The sequence below is a fragment of the Cetorhinus maximus genome, chromosome 8, assembly GCF_964194155.1.
Source record: "Cetorhinus maximus chromosome 8, sCetMax3.hap1.1, whole genome shotgun sequence".
Taxonomy (NCBI): Eukaryota; Metazoa; Chordata; class Chondrichthyes; order Lamniformes; family Cetorhinidae; genus Cetorhinus; species Cetorhinus maximus.
Window position 1 is genome coordinate 4,812,746 of NC_135886.1, and position 22,198 is coordinate 4,834,943.

Below are 22,198 nucleotides of genomic sequence, written 5' to 3' on the forward strand. Positions count from 1 at the left end.
TGCATTAAAATAAATACCATCCAACCATGCCAAACTCCCTTGTGCCTTAACTGACCTATAATTTCTATGCCTTCCAGACTCACTTGCTCTCTCTTCTAAGTTTGGCTGTGCATCTCCCCCTGCTGAACCTCCTCTCAGGATCTCATCCCCCTTCCGAGTTAGTTTAAACTCTTGTCAAACTCTTTACCTAAATGCTGACAAGGAAAATCCATCTCTTATTTTTAACTAGTACTGTAACTGGTGTTACTATCCCAGATGAGACCCGCAATTTTGTTGCAATCTGGTTAGGGACCAGTAACTTTTGTTGTAAAGTAGATAAAATGTGAATTCTCAGGTATTTACTCCGCAGATGCTGCCAGACCTGCTGAGTTTTTCCAGGTATTTTTATTTTTGTTTTGGATTTCCAGCATCCACAGTTTTTTGCTTTTATCTTAGTGAATTCTCAGGTATTTACTAAGAATAAAGTTACAAGTCCCATGTTCTTTAACAAACAGAAAAATCTTTACTATACAGAAGTCAGCAAAGCAAACAGTCAACGCTATCTATCTTATATTAATCCTGGATGTTAGAGTATGAGGTAAATATGAATTTACAGGCAAACTGTGGTCAAACACAAACTGCATGTTAAATGATAGACATGACCAATACAGAATTCACAAACTTTGTCAACAATCCACCCACATATCAGTGATTACTGTGCCACAAAAATCCTTCAAATTCTGACTTCCCCACAAGGAGTTTCAGCTCTTGTCCTTCAAAGACCTAGTCTGATCCCCAGCCGACAGTAGCTCTACTGTACCCACGATCCATGGGTACAATCCTCACCAAAAGGCAAACTATTCCAGATCTCTCAGATCTGCTCCCAGATCCAGCCTTCATGATCTTCCTTTTCAGCTAAGCTGATCTACTTCTGAGACTGCATCCCATGTATTGGCCAAGCTGCACTCCAATGTCTAAACACAGACCCAGCTCCTCAGCCAGACTGCTACCAACAACTGCAGTCCACCTCCCAGCTCTCTAGCAGACTACTATTCCTTGGCTTCTCTGAGCCCCAACACCCCAAACAGCATGGAGCTATCAAATGACCTGAGCTCCGCTGAGCCCCAGTTCCAAAACAGCACCGAGCTATCGACTGCTCCTGGGCTTCCCTGAGCCTCAACTCCCCACAGACCTCTGAATCCTAGCTGCATGGAGTTAGCGACCTTCTGCTGCATCTTCAGTGTCAGACTAACCCTGTCACGTAGGGTCATTTTTTGCGGCCAAAAATTCAACCCCATGGTCATGTTTTCAGCCTTATCTGAGTAAGCTGTTAAAGGGAATCTGGCAACCGAGCATGCGCGGCCGATCACCTGCTGCTCTTTGCGCTTGCGCCAGAACTCCAGGTTTGCTAGGAGTAGTAGTTCTCCCATGGCACTATCCAGAGTGGCAGGCAGCCGTGTCGGATTCCTTCAGACTGGAACGTTTGAAAAAAATATGGACAAACAAATGTGTCCTGAACAGAAAGATGTAAGGAAATGTTTTAACTTGTTAAATGAAGAGATGTGATGCATTCTGGTGCTAAAATAGCAAAGATGATTAAGTGTACATTTAAATATTATAGATATTTGAATGCAAACCTAGGTCCGATTTTTATGATCAGCAGTGAAACAACAACACTCCTGACATCAAAGCAAGCTGCCCAAAAAGATCTAGCAGTCTCTGTGGCATGGATTTCCCTTTTCCTGGCACAAGTTTGATTCTGGTATTCAACAACAGTGCTTGTCATTAAGCTGGGGAAGCAGCCAATGACATTGAAGAATTCTCGCAGACAGCAAACCAGGCAGTCAAAACCACTGACTATCTGTAAAATGGATAAAAAGCAAAGGATAGTGAAATATATGGTTAGGTCATGCACAATGGATTTAAGTAGAAGCTGAAATATCATAAACTTCTTAAACTTATAATTTGAAAACCTGTGGATTTTTTTTATCATGATGGAGAAAGAAATTTGACGTTCCACAAATACAAAAAATTGTTTTTTTATTTGTTTATGAGATGCGGGTGTCGTTGGCTAGGCTGGCATTTATCACCCATCCCAAAATTAGGCTTCAGGGCCAGAGAGATTCTTCAGCAGTGATTATGAATTTAGTACTTGTTGAAAACGAAGTTACACCTCATTTAACAAGATGTAACGGTTTCAAAAGTGTGTTAAATGCAATTAATAAAAGTGAAGTTCAGGCCGGTGCAAATGATTTTAGAAGTTACCCATCTGTGGGAACTTCAAAGGAACCCTGTGGAGGAACAGGAGCAAGAAAACATTGACAGCAACTTCTGGATTGTCATATTTAACTACACATGGGCAGGTGCCAGAAGTTGCTAAAAGTGTCAGTGTTTTGCCATCATTACAATATTAAAAATCTGACTGTAGATTAAATGTTGAAATTACGGTTATATCATGTAGTAGTGGCTGTGAAGGAAAATCTAATTTTATGGGTGTGGGGAGGAAAAGGTAATCACAATGTTTGTAAATCATGAAAGGAGTTGATAGGAAGGATGGTCTTTGTGTGCAGCAGTTACATATTTGGTAACCTTTGAAGGTGCTGAGTCTTGCTGGGATGTGGTTCCGTTGGATTGACAGTTTTGGTATATTAACCCAAATATTTTGTGATTTTGATCAAGAAACATTGGATTAATCAATTGAGCCTGATTCTGTCTTCACCTTACACACTTTCCAGCAGGATTGCTCTATAGCCCTCAGAAGTAGGGTGACACTCTTTCTTCCCCAACTTGCAAGTTGCAGTACTGTTAAGGTCAATTGTAGCAACTGTTAAGACAAGCTAACTTGGTGCAGCCTAGGTATACTTTTTTTAAGTTTGTATAGTTCAGTGCTTAAAGTGCTCAGCAAACAATGTAGTTATCCACTTTGCCATCTTGGTAGTGATTTCTTCAGATATCTGAGTTAACAAATTAAATTGACTGTCACCTAGCACAGTGACAGCTGATTCAATTGCATTTTCAGAGGGGAAAACAACAGGTTCCTAATTGAATAGGGTGTAACACTACAGCAGGAGGGAGGTGAAAATGATCTGTGCAGATCCTAAATTATGAGGCGGACCAAATGTGAGTGACTTGCTTATACCAAACTTAGTAGATTCTATCCTTTATTTTCTTGCACCTAGCAACTAAGCTCCCCATTTTCCCTCTGGATTTGACAGTATATTTTCTGCATTGTGCTCTACCTGTGATGCAAATTGCTAATGTTGAGTTGGTAGATTTAATTAGCAAATTGTTAATCCTTAGCAGGTCCTTAGTTTTTAATAGAAGTGGCGTAAAGCAGAGTAGTAAAATAAAAGCTTTTGTTCAATTTCTTCATTTGGTTGGTTGGGGGAGTGACAGAAAAATGAAGGCACACATAGGATGTGTACAAAATGCTTCTCTGCTGAGATGGATATCAAATGGTTAGTCTGCCCTGGCTGCTCTTCTGTACCTCTTTGTGGCTGATTGCACAATGCCAGTGTGCAGTGGACTAGGCATTCTTTTGCTTGCCTTGCCTCATAATTAAAATGGTGCACAGTTCTCAGATAAGCTTAAAGTGAGAGAATGTGGGAACAGTGAAATTTAATATTTGGTATGTTAAGTTTTGCTATTGGCTTGGTTGGAAGCATAATAATATAAGAAATCGGCGCAGGAATAAGCCATATGGCCCCTTCAACCTGCTCCACCATTCAATAAGATCACAGTCTCAGCTCTACTTTCCTACCTGTTCCCCGTAACCTTCCCTGACTCCTCTGTCTTGTCTGTCTCATCCGTGAATATCCCATCCATGAATATCCTCAATATCTCAGCCCCTCCACAAGCTCTCTGAGGCTGGAGCATTTTGGGGTGCTGTGAAGGATACACAAAGGAGAAGTTGCATAACTTGTTGATTCCTATCAACTACCAACCTTTACGGGATGTTTTACTTATTAGGTTGATAGTCATTCACTGAATTGGGTGGTGAAGGCAGCCTTCCGTCTCTCGCAAGATGATTGTTTTTTTGCCATGGTGACCAACTCTGTGTTAAGTATTGCCTGGTGTGGCACAGAGCTCCATTCTTACATGGCAGTCTCTGCTGCATTTGCTGCCAAGGAAGGCAGTGGCTGAGAAGCTGCACAATTCACTGGCCTCCATTTTCTCTGGGCCCTGTCCTTGGTTAGCTGAGGATCGAGTGTGTTATGCTTAAGTAAGTAACCCATCTTTGCCTTCTGCATTTATATAATCTGTATTTTCGTGGACAAGTTGGTCCCTTTTGATGTGTTGACAGCACATTCAAATAGAGAGAATTCTGCTCACATTCATGGTTTTCAGTGGGTGATTTTAAACTGTTACACAGACTCTAATTACTGAACTAATTTGACAGCTTTTCCACAGACCCTATTATTGAAGAAACTTCTGTAAACTTAGGCTATGTCTGCTTGTGCGTTGTACCAGGACAAAACATTTGAAGCATAGAATGAAAGGTGATCTTAATAAGACACAAGAACAGAAACACCTCAGTGCATTCTAAATACTTTTTTTCTGTTTGAAAGTGAACATATTTGTTAATAGATTTGAAAATCTTACATCTGTTATCTTCCCATCCACACTGTTATATTTTTTTCTCAATTATAAATCCCTGTGCCCACATTTACAATGGAAACTACCTACTGCCATTTTATAATTATAGCAGTGGCTGATGTATAGTCCCTCACTTTTCTGCTGGAGAGAAACTATTATGCTCCAATCAAGTATGCTGTCTTCAAATTGATTGAAGCTATGTTGTTTAGCTATAAATATAATCAAATTGAAGCTTTATATAAAAATAAGGACTTTAAAATGGAGACTGAATTATTTCTGCATTTTATGTGCAAATCATCTCCCACCTTATAACCCTCTGCTTCATCTGAAGATTATACTTGATATTGATGCAGGGAATCAAGACCATGGGCTATCAGCTAATAACATATTAAACCAACTGATAGATAAAGATACAGGCACAGAATTTAAATCTTTAAAATGCAAACTTCATTATGCTGACGTGCCCTGCTCCAAATATCCACAGCCCTCTAATCCCACTTCACATGCACTTGGTTTTCACTTTCTGTGCTGTACGATGTGCAATTGAATCATAATTTATAAAAAGTAGAGTGTAATGGATAGATAGGAGCAAAATAGAAAAACATGGGATTCAGATTCAAACTCGAAATTGTGTAGCTTGCTGATTTCTTTAGATTACTGGGAAATGGTACAAAATGTTAACTGATGGATGGTATTTTGTGTAAATGTTTAAAAATACATCTTGAAATCACTTCAACCACAAAGGATCGGGGTGTGTTTGGTAACAACAGCACACAGTGATTTTAATTGGTTGTGGCTGCATTTTCTATTCTTGGTTTATGTAAAGTGAAATTCCACTTGGGAATTCAACTTGGAACGTTGACACGTATTCAAACGAAATGAAGATGTATAAATTTTTTTCTCCCTTGCACCATGTTGTGTTTAGGGACACATCTTTTACAGCATTGTGAAACTCTTGTCAATCTTTCTTGTCATTTTCCATTCAATTAAAGGTTATTTGTGGGAAGCTCTCACATTGCTTGGTTCTTGAAAAGATTGGCTTGAAGGATTTTGCTTTTGGTGAAAGTGTGCTACCTATTGGGATGAGATACTTCCCCTTTTGAGCACCTGGCTGCCAGCTCTGTGTAATGTAAGTGTGGAAACCTTCGAAGGAATTGTTTTCTTTGCTGCATATTACAGCAACTATCATTTTAAAATTCACTTTAGTGATGTTTCTGCCATTGTGTGAATGTACTGTTCAGCTTAAGTGACAGATGAAAGATAAAACAGCTTGTCGTTTGTGTGTTAAATAAAAACAGAAAATGCTGGAAAGGCTCAGCAGATCTGACAGCAATGCCTACCTCTTTGTGCGAATTCTGATGCATTTTCAGTCTCAAACTCATACTTTTCTAACATTGGTTATAAATTTGAGATTACTGTTGTCCTTTCTTTAGTTCATGAAATGGAAATTAACCTGTTTTGATCTATGCTGATCTTTATTTTTCTAGCCTACAAACACTGGTCGATATTTTTAATCTAATGATGATATCTTACAAACTCATGGGCTGTAACTGATATATGGAGAAAATAGAAGTGGTATATATCCTGGGGATTACTCTGAGTACAGGGTGATTAGATTCAGGGCATTAAAATAAATAGCGGTGGACGTGTCCGTGCTCAGCAGTCTGATGGGTGTTATTTAAAGCATCTTTGTTATGGTTTTGCTCTTGTTGAGTAAAAAAAAAGCAGCTGTCTGCTTTCTGTGCACTGGGCCATTTTTAAATGTTTTGAATCACAGACCAATCTAGTCATATGGGCATAATAACTACCATGGTCTTCAGAAGATTTGCATGTGATGGGCATCAGTTTCACTGCTGATGCCAGACTAAAGGGGCAGTGCAATCTGAAGAAGTGGCTCAGAAACTCTGGAGGGAGTAAACAAAATAAATATTATCAAGGCAGATTAATAGCAGAAAAAAATTAATACAAGACAAGTAACATCCCACTTAGGATGGAAAACAAAGCCATTCATTTACTCCTATGAATAGTGTTGGAAGTAGCTAAGAATGAAGCAGAAAGAGACCCAAATCTTGTTAGACTCTGCTAAACAGCACGTCCAACAAATGCAGATCAGCAACGAACAAAACCAGTAGAATGTTGAACTACATAATGGTAGAACATAAGCCAGAGAGAGTCCTCCAACTATCGAGAGGCCTGAATCAGACAACGTTTTGAGCACTGTTCTTGCTGCTGTGAGACACGTTTTATTTGCAGATTGTTTGAACCCACAATTCCGCAAATACTTAAGTTCCTGTTTGTCAACCTTGATGCAGAGAGTCATCACTGCTCATTTATTTTTCACGGTGGTCCATTCCTGATTCATTGGTGGAGACCTAAAAGGAGGTACAGCTAGATCAACAAAGAAGGTGGAGTAAAGAACTTTTAAAACTAAGGGCCTCGAAATTATGCTAGAATATAGCAAATAAAAAAAAAAGCCGTTGTCTGCTTTCCCATTTTTAAATGTTTTGAATCACTGACAAATCTAGTCATGGTTTTCAGGCTGCAAGCAACGTAGAGAGGAGACAGAAGGTTGACCCCTGATGTCAGGCGGTTTGAGTTAAGAGAAAATAATAGACTTTTGAGCCTTGGAAGGAGATGAGATATTTGCGAGGTAATCGTAGAGCAGTATAAAAGCAAAATGTGAAATAGCACTTTTAAGTTGTGAAATTAGGAAATGAGGACATAGGTTCAAGCTAAAAAGTAACTTTAGTACTGATAGTGGGAAGTAGTTCTTCACGTAGAGAGTGATCATCACTTGAAATGGACTTCTTGGTAGAATGGTGACTACAAAAATGCAATGCATTTTGGAAACATTTTAGAGACTGCAATTAGGGACATTATAGGGTGATTCTGGATGAGTGAACTGCTATGGCCCTAATGGTCTTCCTCATTCGTGATATCTCTGCTTTTCCTCTTTTCCCACCCCCTTCTCTCCTGCTGCCCTACAATTTGAATGACTGATGTGCCAACATTCACTGGGGCCACATGTAATGAATGGGTACTTGGGTGAGGAGTGCTGTTACATTAGGAAAAGTACCTCTTGACTTGCTGCTTTTTTAGGAGAGGAAGAAACCAGTGGAATAAGTGGAAGATAAAAAAAGGTTGGAGAGTTTACATAATTGGGTTTGTGACACCATTTGACGGAATTTGTTCCATTGAAATTCAGCCAAATATGATACAATCAGAAAACTAGATATTCTATTACTATTACATGTTTTCACTTTACTATCAAATATTTGATATATACTTTGGGTCATGTTAAGTCATCTGTTAGATAATGTAGTATACTCAAAGCCTATACCATGCATGCAGTAAAATGTACAACAAACTTGATGTTTGTAACTGTTTTTGAGATTGTGATGCGAAGACAGAGGTTTTCTTTTCCTCTCCAACATTTGTTACAACTACACTGCTATTTTTCTACGATTATAACAATTTTTTTTTGGTGCCCCATTTAACTGTGCGAAACTTTGACTTGAGTAAAAGTACAATTTTCCACCAGTCACTTAGAATGCCTATAGTTCCAAACTGATCATTACATTTTTAACATTTCAACTTGCTTAAATAATTTATTAAACAATAGATGGCTTTTCAAATTACTAATGTCCACATGATAAATTTTCATGGTTGGGTATGAAAGCTACTGTGTATTAGGAATGCAAATGTCCCTAAGCCTTTAAATTTATTTTTTACACATCGACATTTACTTCCTATAAGTAAACCTGTTTTGAGAAAAATAATTTACTTGCAGCCAAGCCATCCCCATATGGAACATTGCTAATTTGTTGTGACTCACATTAGCTGCTAAATGAGCATTTTTAGGTGCAGAGACAACAATATAAGCAGGTTAACAATTTAAAATACAGGCAAAAGTGAGACATAACAGTTGGCTCTCAATTTAATTTGGATATCTGGAGGCATTAACATTTTCTGATGAAGTATTTTTTCCCACCCTAGGCATTATTTGAAAACCTGTATTGTTTTTATTATTTTACCAATGCCACTTTAAATTTTTCAGTTGCATGGCATGCCCCTTCCTTCCAGCCTTATATCTTTCCTGCCCTGGTATTTTTATGATTTGTTAATTTCATCCCTGAGATTAGTGATCAAACACTGAAAGTTTAGAATCATTGTTGTGGGTTTGGAATATTCACTTTTGAGATTGTAGTTTATATTTTAAATTAGCTGTTAAATCTCTGCAATGCCGAACAGTGATTTGCTGCATGGAACTATTAGCTATAAGTTATTGGCTAAGTGCTAAGTAAATGATGAAATTGTGATCCTGTCAAACTGAGCAGATTGTTGGTGAGATTAGAGTAATATTTCAAAACTGCTCGTTTTGTAACGGGAGCAGCTTTCCATGATGTGGAAAATGTTTGTTTGATCAAATGGATCAGGTATCTTACTAACTAAATCTGCTTTCAGACTTGGAATACAATTCTTCTAATTTTTAAACTCAATCTTATCAGAAGATCAAAAGTTGGAAGATATCGCTTATGTAAAACAGATAATGTAATCATGAATAGATATGGTACTGCTGAATATTGTACTTTTTTATGTGGTATTGGGAGATTCTGAAATATATGGAGAGTAATATTGAATAGTTGCTTGCTTTCCTTTCCAATCTTCATGGTAATCTGTCATCCAGACTAGCAGGGCAACGTAACCTATTTCTATGGAAAGTGATCAAGTTGCTGGACTGTATTGGTTACAGTATTTACTGCATACCTTTGTTTTGAAACGTCATCTGTACTGACTGACACTGTAGTTTGGTAATCCATATAAATTGACTGGATTGACAGAACATTCCCACTTGGAAAGAAGCTGATTTGTCTGTAGTCTGTATCTATTGAGCCTTGGAGTGGCATTGTTTCCAGATGCAGTGGAGATCTGGCAGTCTCTGCATGAGAAAGAGTTAATAGAAATGAAGAATGCGCAAAGAGATGATCCCAAATTGATTGTGATGCTTGATAAATAGGAGGAAGCTTGTTAGTGATTTAAGAAACAACCCTACTATTGTTCAGCTTGGAAGAGTAACCAATTTGAATTTAGGCAGGAGGTTACATTAACTGCAACACCCATTTGTCAACATAATTCATTGCAGATTATTCAAACTCTCAATTCGTCAATTATTTCAGTTCCTGAAGTTGTCAACCTCGACACAGAGAGCCATAACTGTGCCGCCTGGGCTGTCTTGAGGAAGCAAAAGGTACGAGGAACTGACCACTTTGAGAATCAGTTTCAAAAGTACTCATACTCATTCTAGTGTGGTAATTTGATAAAGGGAATATTTGCTTCCCGCAGATACATAACTTCTGGATACCACACAAGAAGAGCATCCGTCCTGTTGTGCCTGTGCTGGCTCTTTGACAGACTTAATCCAATTAGTCCTGCATCTTTCTCTGCTCTTTCCCCATATCTCAGCAAACTTTTCCCTCAAGTTTACATTCAGTTCTTTTTTTGAAAGTTAACTTAGTATCCGCTTATGCCACTCTTTCAGGGAGTGCGTTGAATGTTGTATTTTCAATACCATGCTAATGAATCGATTTATCTTATTTATTAACCTATTGAGGAAACCATTTTGAGAGTATAAAAGTTATCTTGTAAAATTGACCTTGAAAGCTTCGAGAAAATCCTTCAGTCTTGTTTCAACAACATTGTATATGCTATTGAATTACTATCTGCATCACAGCTGTCCTGAGTATCTTGCATTTTGGACATTTATTTTTAATAAGACTGGAAACTTTTGTCGGCCTATGGTCAGGGATTGACTCTGCGAGCATCAAAGAGGAAACCTCTGTGCCTTGCACGACACAATTCAGATGTCTATATCAAGTTGTGTACGATTCTTACCATCTTTTACCTTTTGCAGGTTTATCTTTTCTAACATTGCGCACTGAGTCAGACGAGATGTTGTTTATAGGGTAGAAGTGATAAATGTTGAAACATGAAATATATTGACCCAAATTAAAGCTGATTTCCATTCGATAGTTAATTTCTACAGAAAGTTCCAGACAGGTGTGACGTGTAGTGATGACACTTGTAAGATAGTGCCGAAAGTCTGTCTTGTTGCTAACAATGACAAAGCTCTTTTTACTTAGAATTTTCAGTAAATTATTGATGCACATTTTCAGTCTTGCCAACATATTATAAATGTAAAAATATTTATGTGTATCATATGCCGCAAACAAGTTTAAAAACCTTCATGTGTGCATGTTCTTTCACTCTCTTTCTATCTCTCTTTCACTCATGCTGTCTTTCTTCTGCTTTCTTTCTCATTTTTTTTGTAACCAACCTCTCTTCTTCCTCCTCCTATATGACTGTCATACTGTACTGTAATTTTATATCTTAATTTCAGTAAAGGCTAGGATATGTATACCAAGTGGAGTTAGTGTGCCAGGGTGTCGCAGTAGAAAGGCAGCAGACTCTCTTAGACTTGCTTAGACATGGGTAGAGAGAGTAGATCTTGTCAGTGCCACCAGTGGTGAAAGTTGTATGGACTGTATGAGTAAGAGCAGTAGTCCAGAGCCATTTGAGATGGTATCTGGAATTTTGAGTTAGTATCTGATATCCAAAGGACTGATGCTTTGGGGCACTAGAGGAAGAAAGCCTGTGGCTGGTGTCAAGGAAGGAGGTGAGTCTATGGTTTAGGCAGCACTTGGATGGAATCTGTTGCCAGCACTCACAGCAGGGTTTCTGATTTGGCATCACATTGAGGCAGGGAAAATTTTGTGGTAGATTGTCTCTCCACCTGTTTCTCCCCCCTCTCCCCCCACCCTGCCAAGACAGACTAACAGAGTTGAACTCAGGCTAGAATGTACCCGGAGAGTATGGAATGGGAGGGTAGAGGGAAAGTGTGCAGCTTCGGTCACAGCTTGAAACATAGAGTCCTGCCATGGACTGCACAGAATTGTGTCTGGGCCTGGGGGCAGAATTGTGCTTGGGACAATTCAGAGGTGCAGTGTTTTCGAGGGATATGTTGTAGACTTATATAGGTGAATTGATTGAGCTCTTAATGTAAAGTTTGAGAACTCTCAATTTCATTTTGTAATGAAGAGATCCAAGCTACCCTGTGAAGATTGAATCTATTATGTTTTGCTGTGCTTTTTTTATTCACACAGTCCACACCCTGCAAACTAACGACAGTCCCACCTCCTTGATGGTGCACCTTTTGGTTGACTGCAACCTGTTAATAGTGAAAATCTTAAAACTACATTTTAACGCAGAAAACCAAGATTTTATTAATAATGAGCCATTATTTAATAGGAACAAATGTTATAAATCAAACTTTGGAAATCGCAATTTGATAAGAGGCATTTTGATGTAGAAAATGACAAGGAAACCAACAGGGTTGTCAGTTGACACCTATGGTGTATTAACAGCTTGTGCTTAAAGTAGCTTCCACTCATTTCCCTTTGTTCTGGGTTTAAATATACATTGAGATCGTGAACACAACTGCTGCCTTTTTACTGTTTTCTGCATCACCCCCATTGCATTTTAATTTAGTTTATGATTTCATTCAATGTATTCTATTTTTTCAATTTTCCTATAATTATAGTAAACATCTGGTTGCTGTACTAGCCAAAATTAATAAATACTGTAAGCACATCTGAGATGAGAGGGATGAATTTTGTCGGCTCTGAGTGATTTGATTTTTTTGTTTTATGTTACTTGATAACCTTTAAAATTGTTTTATGTTTTTCATATGCTATACTTTGAGTCCATTGTAAAAGTACCAATCACTTTTGTCTCCTTCCTGGGTGGGCACACTTTGTACAGGCAAGAGAATGGGCCTAGCCCAAGCCTTCGCCAGAGCTGCTTTCCTGATGGCCACAATAGCACCAGACACTAGTTTGGCAATGTCACTCTACCTTTTTCCTCTCCCCCTTTTAAGCACTTTTGCAAAATGGGGAATTTGGCAGACTTGAAGTTGAGTCATTTGTACACCTCACAGATGAAACCATTTGAAAATCTCCTTGGTGATGATTTGTGGTGATGATGTTGGGTGCAGTCTAAGAAGTGCTTTGAATGCCAGTGAAATATTGCTTGAACTATGAGAAGCCTTTCTGTACCGAGACCATAGATTACAGAGTTAGCCTGCCTATCAAAGCATGAACTGGTGTCAGCCTGTGCCTTTGGTTCCTTTGCTTGGTGCAGGTGCTTCATTGTGACCAGTGACTTCTCATCAGCATTTTTACAATCAACAATGTATTGCAAGAGACATCTCCCACAAAACTGTGCCAGTTAACCTGGTTTTCTTTTAGCAAGTACCTCAGCTGCTAACAAATCTAAAATGTTTTCAATGCTATTTATGACACAAGCTTTTATGAACAATCTTATCCAATTAATGGTCCATATTTTGGTGTCAGTATAACGGCAAGTTTAATGGCTCTCAATATAATTAAGATGGAAATCATCCAGCAACTTGTTGTGAGGTAGGGATATCCCATGAATTGCGAGTTACAAGCTACTGAAAACTTGTGCCGTCCAAAAGCAACAGCTCGTCCCCCGTCTCCCTGTGAGTTTCATGAAATTGCTGCTTTTGCACATTAATTGTCCATTAACTTTGTCTGGTAAGTACTAGTTGTAACTTCCAAGATAAAGTATTTAATATTTACTCAAGGCTGTAACTGAACTCAGCTTCAGGTGCCTTGACACTTTGTTTTGTTGGCAGCAAGATCTCAAACACGTAGCTTTGTTGAAGACTTGCAAGAATTCTCTTGCTAAATATAGCTAGCCAGATCAATAATAAATGATTGCAGCTGCTGAATTGTGCCACTGCAGCAGGATAATGGCAGATGGTCTGTAGAGAGAGAAAGCAGAAGAACATTGGTGTATTTATTGTTGGCATGCAGCCTTCCTATCCTCACAGCACCTTTTTCTCTCGGTTGCAGCCCCATGTAAATGCAATTCAAAAAGTTGGCTGCAGTGTTGATGGGAATAATTTTTTCATTTAACTGCGGAAAATAAATTATGTTGGAGGACAAAATGCTGGTGAGTGAATAAACTACTGGGCAAACAGGAATTATATGGGTGGAAATTTTTCAATAGCTTGGCTTAAGAGAATGTTGAACATGGTGATAAGTCTTCAAATACATCAAATACCCATTATCATATGGCACAGAAAGAAGCCATTCAGCCCTTCTTGCCTGTGCCAGTTCTTTGAAAGAGCTATCCAATTAGACCCACCCCTCCCCTGCCTTTACCCCACGCCCATGCAAATGTTTCCCCTTTTAAGTATTTATCTCCTTCCCTTTTGAGAGTTTCTATTCCGCCTCAAGTACCTCCACAAAATAAAAGTATTCTGTAATCTATCCACCAGTTGAAACTGAAGTGACATGGGATGCTGTGAGTGCACTTGCACGACAAAGTCGTGACCAGTGGCTATGCTGTTTTCTCTAGTCCTTGCCCTGACTCCAGCCTCCAGTGGATTTTTGTGACCATACAGCTATCTGATCATCTCTGAAATTGAAGAATGGTTTTTCCTTGTGCAAGTTTAGCTGAAGCTGCTGGAACTTGTGTCCCCAGGGTTTTTGGCAATTGTCCTATTCATCTTAAAATAATAGACAAATCTACATCAAGCCTTTTCAAGGTGTAATTCTGATCTACCTTCTCCACCTTAATGGTTCAGAATGGCGAGTTCTTATTGTGTTAGACTTATCTGGACAGAATGCTATTCTTTAGGAAGATGGTTAAAATTCTAGTCTGGAATCTGCCTGGCTGCAACCCAAGCTGCTGCAACCAGTTTATATTCACCATGAGTGATGAGTCTATATATGATACCCCATCGGTGCATAAAATGCAATGGGCAGAAGGCTATATATGGGGGAAGATTACACACTTTCAAAATGTTAGCATGCTTTGTAACCTTTATCTTTTCATAGGATTATTTAACTAAAGAAAGACTTGACAATTTGCAACACAAATAATGCTCAACAGCAGAAAAACTATCTACTTGCTGTAAAGTTTTCAGTCACTATTTTATAGCTTTTGTGTACTCCAAACAGCAGCTGAAGATTTCTGCTAAGTCTAATATAAAAACAAGCAGACATTTTTAGATGATTAAGTTGCTTGTTTAGTGTTTATCACATCAAGTAAATAAAATTTGCACCCTCTGGGAATTCCTTGAGTCCTTGTGAATCTAAAGAGTTCATGCTACTCTTTGATATTTGTGATGATCATATCAGCATGAATTCCTTTGTAATCTCTTTTAATGCATTTATTAACCCATTTGGTTAATGAATGTCTTAAAGTAGCATGCAGTTTCATAAGAATACATTTAACCTAATTAGTTGCAAATATTGCTGACAGCAATTGCAACCCACAAGTGGGATTAAGTCCTCAAAAAGGCAGGTTATGTGTAATGGCAAGAATTGATAGGCTGGTGAGCTGATCGCCAATTCCACTTGTAATGCTGTTGGTTAATCAAGGTTATGAATTAATGTAAAATGTGGAAGAATTATCATTTCCAGCATCCGTAATAGCTTTTAGCTTTTTGTTTTTATACTGTATCACAGTTTTACTCCCGAGCTTCTGTCCCTGCTCCTGTGCAGGAGGTTGATTAACATCGGCAGTGAAGTAAAATCCATTTGGAAAATATTTACCAATGATATTTTATTGCCCCCATTGAGGAATTAGATGTAGGCCATGTTTTTTAAAAATAAAGTCGCATGCCTCCCAATTCCTCTTCTCTACTCTTGAGAGTGCTCATTTGTGCTGGATATAGTTCCATGGATAGCAGCCAGCAGTCCTTTAACAAGGATAAGCCCAGACAATGAATGTTGGAATGGTTTGGATGATGGAGTACGGATCAGGAAGTCAGGGTCGCTAGTGTTCATTTCCACAGATATGTGCATACCAGCAGAATACATATCAGTTGCCTTTTCTGTGTTTCATTTTTCACAGAGGCAATGAGGCCAATTTTGGTGCTATTACTGTCATACTGGTTGGGTCCTTTTCTTCATATAGTTCATCAACTGATCGTATTTAATGTCCTGAATATGTTTATTTACTAGCTACTGCTGTATTTCCCTTTCTGCTCCCAAATTCTGAAAACAGTAGGACACTTCAGATTCAGGCGCATGTGAGGCAAGGAATAGTTAGATAGCATTCCAGGGCAAGATAAGACGCCCTTATCATTTAGACTTACTGATATCACTTCAGTAGAACTTTGGTCTTATTAATTTATCTCTGTCAATCATTGGGCTCACGTTTGATGAAAAATGTTTCATTTCATTTTGAATACTTGATAATACGTGAATATTTTTCACTCTTAAAGTTAAAAAGAGAGACTTGTAATTACATTGTGCCTTTCATGACCATCGGACGACTCAAAGTGCATTACAGGCAATGAACTGTAGACACCATTGTATGAAATGCAACAATCAATTTGCACACAGCAAGCTCCCACAAACACCAATGTGATAATTATCAAGTCATCTGTTTTTGTGATGTTGACTGAGGGATAAACATTGGCTAAGACACCAGGGATGATTTGCCTGCTCTTTTTCAAAATAATGCCATCTGAGAGGGCAGATAGGGCCTCTGTTTATCATTTCATCCAAAAGAAGGTACCTCTGAAAGTACATACCTCTCTCAGTACTGCACTGGAGTGTCAGCGTTGATTTTTCTTGTGCACAAGTCCAGTGGGATTTGAACCCGCAAAGCTATGATTCAGAAGATAGAGTGCAACCAAAAGACAGGCAATGTTTAAAGATGCACCACTTTGTCCAAAGGGACCTATATATGGTAATTGCTTGTCATCTACTGATGTGAAATTTTACTATTGGAGGCTATTTTAAAATCATCTGGTAAAGGAAGTGGTTACCCAGGTAATTTGAATGTGATGAATAAATGAAAAGATGTATTTTATTCATTATTTTAATTACATCCTTTTAATTCCTTCTTTGGAGGGGAGACACTGCTGTTAACCTTTGATCAAAATCTCTATTTTCTTACACAGATGTGCACAACAAGACAGGGACTCTGAAGCAAATTCATTGTTCTCAGTCACTTCCTGGAACCCCACTGTCTCTCAAATCTTTTCCTATTCATCTCCCTACATCCATGGATGGAAAGTATAAGGAGATCGCAGAGGTGAGTGATACCTTTCAGCAACCTAAACTTCTCTGATTTTGTTGGAGGCTGCTTTTTGCCTCCGCCCTTGAAGGTGGGCAGAGGTAATATTTTCACCTCTGTTAATCTGTTTGTCCGTAAACAATATATTTCAAAAACTAATGAACAAATTTCAACAAAACTTGGTAGGCAAGGTATGGACCAAGGAGAAACTCATTAGCTTTTGGCGAAGATGCGGATCTTGATCCTGGAAATTTTAAAAAAGGATCTGTTAACATTGTGAGATAGGGCAAATTGACTTTTTTTTAGAATGTTGTGGATTGTCTCAGCTACTGTGGAGAATTTGTCAAAATGTGCACAGAGTTTTCAGAGCAAGTTGTTTGAGGTGGACTGGCCTGAAACCACCTCCATGCAATGGAAGCTATCAATAAGATTTATTTTTTCAGCTTTGTAGTTATAGAGCATCAACCAGGCAGGCCTGGTTGAAAAGCTACAAGGAGGAGCTGTAATTGTAATAACGGTAAGTTGACAGAGGATGGTGGATGTATGTACTCTACTGAGTGCCCTCTTCACTTGTTCATTTATGTTTTCAGGACTAATGCTCTGGCATTTAGAAGCTAATTAACATTGAATTTTATTTTATGAATAGCAAAAGCTAGGTCTGATTTTTAAATATATTTTAATGTTTGAGTACTCTGTCCTATTTATTATTTGTGTTTTGTGCCCTTCTTTTCTGAACCTCCATGTGCGAATCCTCCAATCAGATTTCTGCTCTGCCCTACTATTTCCCCTGTGCCTGCTGCCCTACATTGACACCCAGTTAAGCAATGCCTCAATTTTAAAATTCTCATTCTAGTTATCAAATCCTCTATGGTACCAGCCCTTCCTGTCTTTGTAATTGCCTCCATCCCTCCAAGATTAGTGCATTCCTCCAATTCTGGCCTTTAGTGCATCTCTGATTTTAATTGCGCCACCATTGGCATCCATGCCTTCAGGTGCTAAGGCTCCTAAGTCTAGAATCCCTTTTCTAAACCTTTCTGCCCCTCTGTCTCCTGAAAACCTGCCTGCTTGACCAAGCTTTTGGCCATCTGCCCTAATTTGTCCTTGCATTGCTTTCAATCAAGCTTTGTTTGATAACACTCCTGCAAAGGGCCCATGAATGTCTCACTATATTAACAGTGCTTTATAAACACAAGTTTATGTTTGTCATTCTCATTTTATAACTGAAGTATTTTTTTCAAATATCCTTAAAACGATTTTTGGCCCTGATTCAAGTAGCCTTATCCCACTACCATCTACCAGACTGGCCATTACTTGCCAGTATGTTTCTAATTTGTTGTAGCTGTATTTGCGACTGGAATCAAAACAGATGGCTGTCTTGTTGGAAAAGGTGTATTTTACTGGTTGTGTTTGCATTTAATTAATTAGTTTTTGATGTAGAATCACTGTTGTCACTTCGACCAATGCAGGAGCTAATCTGTGAACAGCAAATTAGAAAAATTAACAATTTTTATGTTTTTGGTCATGATTTTGAAGGGGGAATGATGGTCGTAGGACATAAGAAGACTTTGCTACCCTTGAATCATACCAGGGATCTTGCTGAATGAAGAGACCAGACCACCATTTAATATTTCATCTGAAAAACCCCACTTCTGTCAATGTCTCTAATGGGTTTACGGAGATTTAGACAGTCCTGCAGGAACAGTTCAGTAATTGTATAAATGCAGTGCTATCTTCTGTACTTAAGTGGAGTGCTGCTAGGTCCTGCTTTCTTTTTCCTCTCTTTCAGCCTAATGCTTTATGACATATGTAATGGCTTCCTCTCTTTGTACTGTGTTCTTTCAACTTAAAGACTGCCATCATTCCTCTCCCCAAAAGAATCTTTCCTTTGGTCCCTCTACCTTCTCCCAGTAACATCTCCATCTCATCGCCATCTCAAGTCTTTGAATTTGTCACCTTCGTATTTTACCTCACTCCCTCATTTTGATTCCCTTCATCCAGGCTTCTGCCTAGCCTGCAGCACCAACATTTCCCTTGTCCGTCACAAGTCCTTTTGTAGCTGTTATTGACGTGCAGTACCCCAATGTGTCCTCTTTAACCTCAATGTGGCGTTGGACACTGGTGACATCCAGCTCTACCTCTCCAGCACCTTTCTTGATCCTTCTACCTTTGCATTACTTGCCCGATAGTTAATCTTAATAGCTAAAACTACCTCAAGGTAGACATTGGAAAAACGAAAGCTGTCATCTTTGGATCCTGCCACAATCTCTGCACCACTGCCACACATGTCATCCACCTCCCCAGCCACTATCTTGCAGCCTCAGCATCCTGTACAAACCTGAACTCAGTTTCCGATCCTTTTGCCTCTCTATCACAAAGAACTACCAATTTCAGCTCATCCAAAACTCTGTATCCTATCCCATCACCCCTGTCCTGGTTCAGTGAAATTGCCATCTGGTTCTTCACTGTCTCAAATATAAAATACTCATCTTTATGATTAAATCTCTTTGTGTCCTTGCCAGTCACTTCCTAAGAGACAGTAGAAGTTGTAGAGACAGAGGGGTTTAAGGGGAGAATCCCAAAGTGTACAGCCTAAGCTACTGAAAATATAGCCATGTACTGTGGCATTAAAATGGGCAGGGGGAACCTTGCAACTATATAGTTATCGGTTCGCACTTCCAACATTGCCGCCTTTATTTAAAGGTTGAGGAGAAACAGCTACCAAACTGTGCATGGTACAAGATATTTCACTTCAACAAATTCTGAGCCATTGGAAGCAGAGACCTGTGTAAGGAAAAACCGATTCAAGAAAAAACTTCTGTTGCACGAAGGTCAATGTGTATCAGACATGTTATATGAAGCATCATGAGAAACTTTAGCACAGTTTGGTAGCTCTCCTGTTCTTCTCAATGCTGGTCTCCAGGGGCAAGCTTTGACGCTTATAGTTACGTTTATCAATGCCTAAAAAATGTTGATGCTTCAAAATGAATAAAGCATTTTCCCTAAACTTAAGTTTGTTGGCTCCAATTTCAACAAAGTCAATACTGCAGTAAATCGATTTTATGACCTTTTTGATGTGTGCAATGTGAGCCCATATCCACACCCTTCTTAAAATTATTCATATTCTGCATGAGTAATTATTATCCTCCTAGTTTCATGTGCATCTCGTAGAGCACCAGAGAATTATTTTAAATTCTTCCTTGCTCTATATTTATTTACTTAGGAACTGTTCACCCGATCTCTGACAGAGAGTGACATGAGGACTGCTCCTTATGAATTTCCAGAAGAGAGTCCCATCGAACAGCTGGAGGAGAGACGGCAACGGTTGGAACGCCAAATTAGCCAGGATGTGAGGTAAGCTGATTTGCTAAACTCGAGTTTCGTACTTTTTTTTATTAGCTTGCTCTACTGGATAACATAAACAGCAAGAACCTTGTAGTTATTTGTCTTGCTGTCTGTGCAAACTAACTCAAAGATAATTAGGGACATGCATGTGAAAAATGTACATGTTGCAACAGTTCAGAGATTGGGATTAAAACACATAGGGGCAGAGTGGAAGGAATGGTGTACTGTGCCTGTCTTTAGTTTGTTATGACACAGCAGTTTGTAAAGGCTGAGTTATTTAAAATCCCAAAGGAAACTTTAAACAACTGTCATAACCTATATTTTCAATTGATATGTTTTGAGTTGCAGCTCTAAATTCAGGAATAAGACCACCAGTTCGCGAGAGGTTTTATATCAAACTAAATGAGACATTTATTAATTTACAACAAATTAAACACATACACATGTCTCCAAATTACTACTATCATAACTTTTAACAAATTCCCAAATTAATCTCCACTAAGGCAAGAATAACCCATAGACTTTAAGTAGACACCAGGCAAAGCATTTTTACCTTATAAATTCGAAATGAAGTTCCTTTTCAATTTGGTTCCTTTGCAGATAGTTGTAGGCTTAGATCTTACATGCCTCTGACCCGCGCACACAAATTCCTCTCAGGTTATACCTAGCCTCCTTTTTGAATGCAAATTCTCATTGTATCACCAGGCCCTTTGAACTCCACCTCTTCTAACAATAAAACCCCTTTCATAGTACCAATTTTATTAGTAATATAAACATTGTTTGGTGTCTCCTAGCTAGGTGCAAGATTTCACTTCCACTCTTGAATGCTCTATTCAACAAAATGCAAATGTACCCTCTACCTCTGTTTATATCTCAAAACTACTATATATCAAAACACTCAGACTAGCTGGCTTTAATCCAATTATCACACTCACAGACTAAACCTCTATTTTTAAAAAAAATTCCAATAACATTATATACATTAATATCTCTTCCTGACAAGTTGTTCTATAACAGCTTAAGTCTTACATGGATTGGGAGATGAAGGAATTGAATGAAATATGTATAACATCTAATACCAGTTTGCTTGACACCTATTAGTTAATAATTATACTTTATACTAGCTAGCCAATTGGAGTTAATTGGCACAGCCCTACTAATTAATTCTGTTTTTCGTTTTCCCTTTATTTATGGATCTTTTTAATGACTTTGATTTTTCGTTTGATCTCCACATGCCTTTTAAATTACAATGTTAAGGTTTTTCAATGTAAATTATATTGTTAAGGTTAAGAGAAACAGGTGATTGGTATTAATTATCTTTGAGTACATATAAATAGGGGATTGATTTGATTTCGAAAGTTCCCTTTTACATTTTGTTTTAGCTGCTGTGCCTCACCAGGGGCTGTCTCGCTCTTATTGATTCTTAGTTTAATTAGTTGATTTTGTTTCTTAAAAAGAGTATAAATAGGGGATAGCTGGGTCACTGGGTTGTGTGGGAGGATAGCTGTGAGACTGAACAAATGAATAAACTCAATAAAGAAAAGCTCTGTGTCTTGGTTTTGGCTTCACTAACTGACTTGGATCATTCTCACATATACCCTCTGAATAAAAATCAAGCCTTTCAAAGATGATTGTGGAATACTTTTTGAAGTTTTCATTTAGTAATGGCTATTCATTTTGACTGTGAAATACACATCATCAGCCACACACTAATGCTAAATGGAAAAGAAAAAGCTGACCAAGTCCTATCTCATCACATCGACAAATAGCAAGACGGTTTACTTGTATAATCCCTTAGACTTTTCTGATGAAATGCACTGACTGATTATAATAGGACTGATGCACTTGTTAGCGAGGGAATACTAGTTGAAAAACTCAGTGTGAGAAACAGTACGGAGGTTTGACTGGGAATATGACCCAGCTGAGAGCACTGAAAGCAAAAATCATATTTTCCCTTTAGACATTTATTGCACAAGCTGATGTGTGTTGAAAATAACTTCATTATTTTGAATGTTACTGAACCTACTTGCTCCCTGTTTGCTTACCAAGTGTGCACTCAGCGAAGTGGTAAACGTTGGCTACAACAAGTGTAACAAAATGAAAACCCAAATCGGCGAAAAGATTTAATCGCCTTATGTGTTGAAAACATGCCTTGGGCAAAGAA

General features: G+C 38.4%; 1 protein-coding gene across 6 annotated transcripts in view; it reads left to right on the forward strand.

Moving 5' to 3' along the window:
- Nucleotides 1-22,198, forward strand: part of LOC144683392 (AMP deaminase 2-like) — a 146,334-nt gene that overhangs the window by 65,852 nt on the left and 58,284 nt on the right. For all 6 annotated transcript variants that reach the window (XM_078546354.1, XM_078546352.1, XM_078546353.1 and 3 more), the window contains 2 exons: nt 16,577-16,710; nt 19,913-20,043. In XM_078546354.1, coding sequence (XP_078402480.1) covers nt 16,577-16,710; nt 19,913-20,043 — 265 coding nt within the window. The remainder of the gene's footprint in view (nt 1-16,576; nt 16,711-19,912; nt 20,044-22,198) is intronic.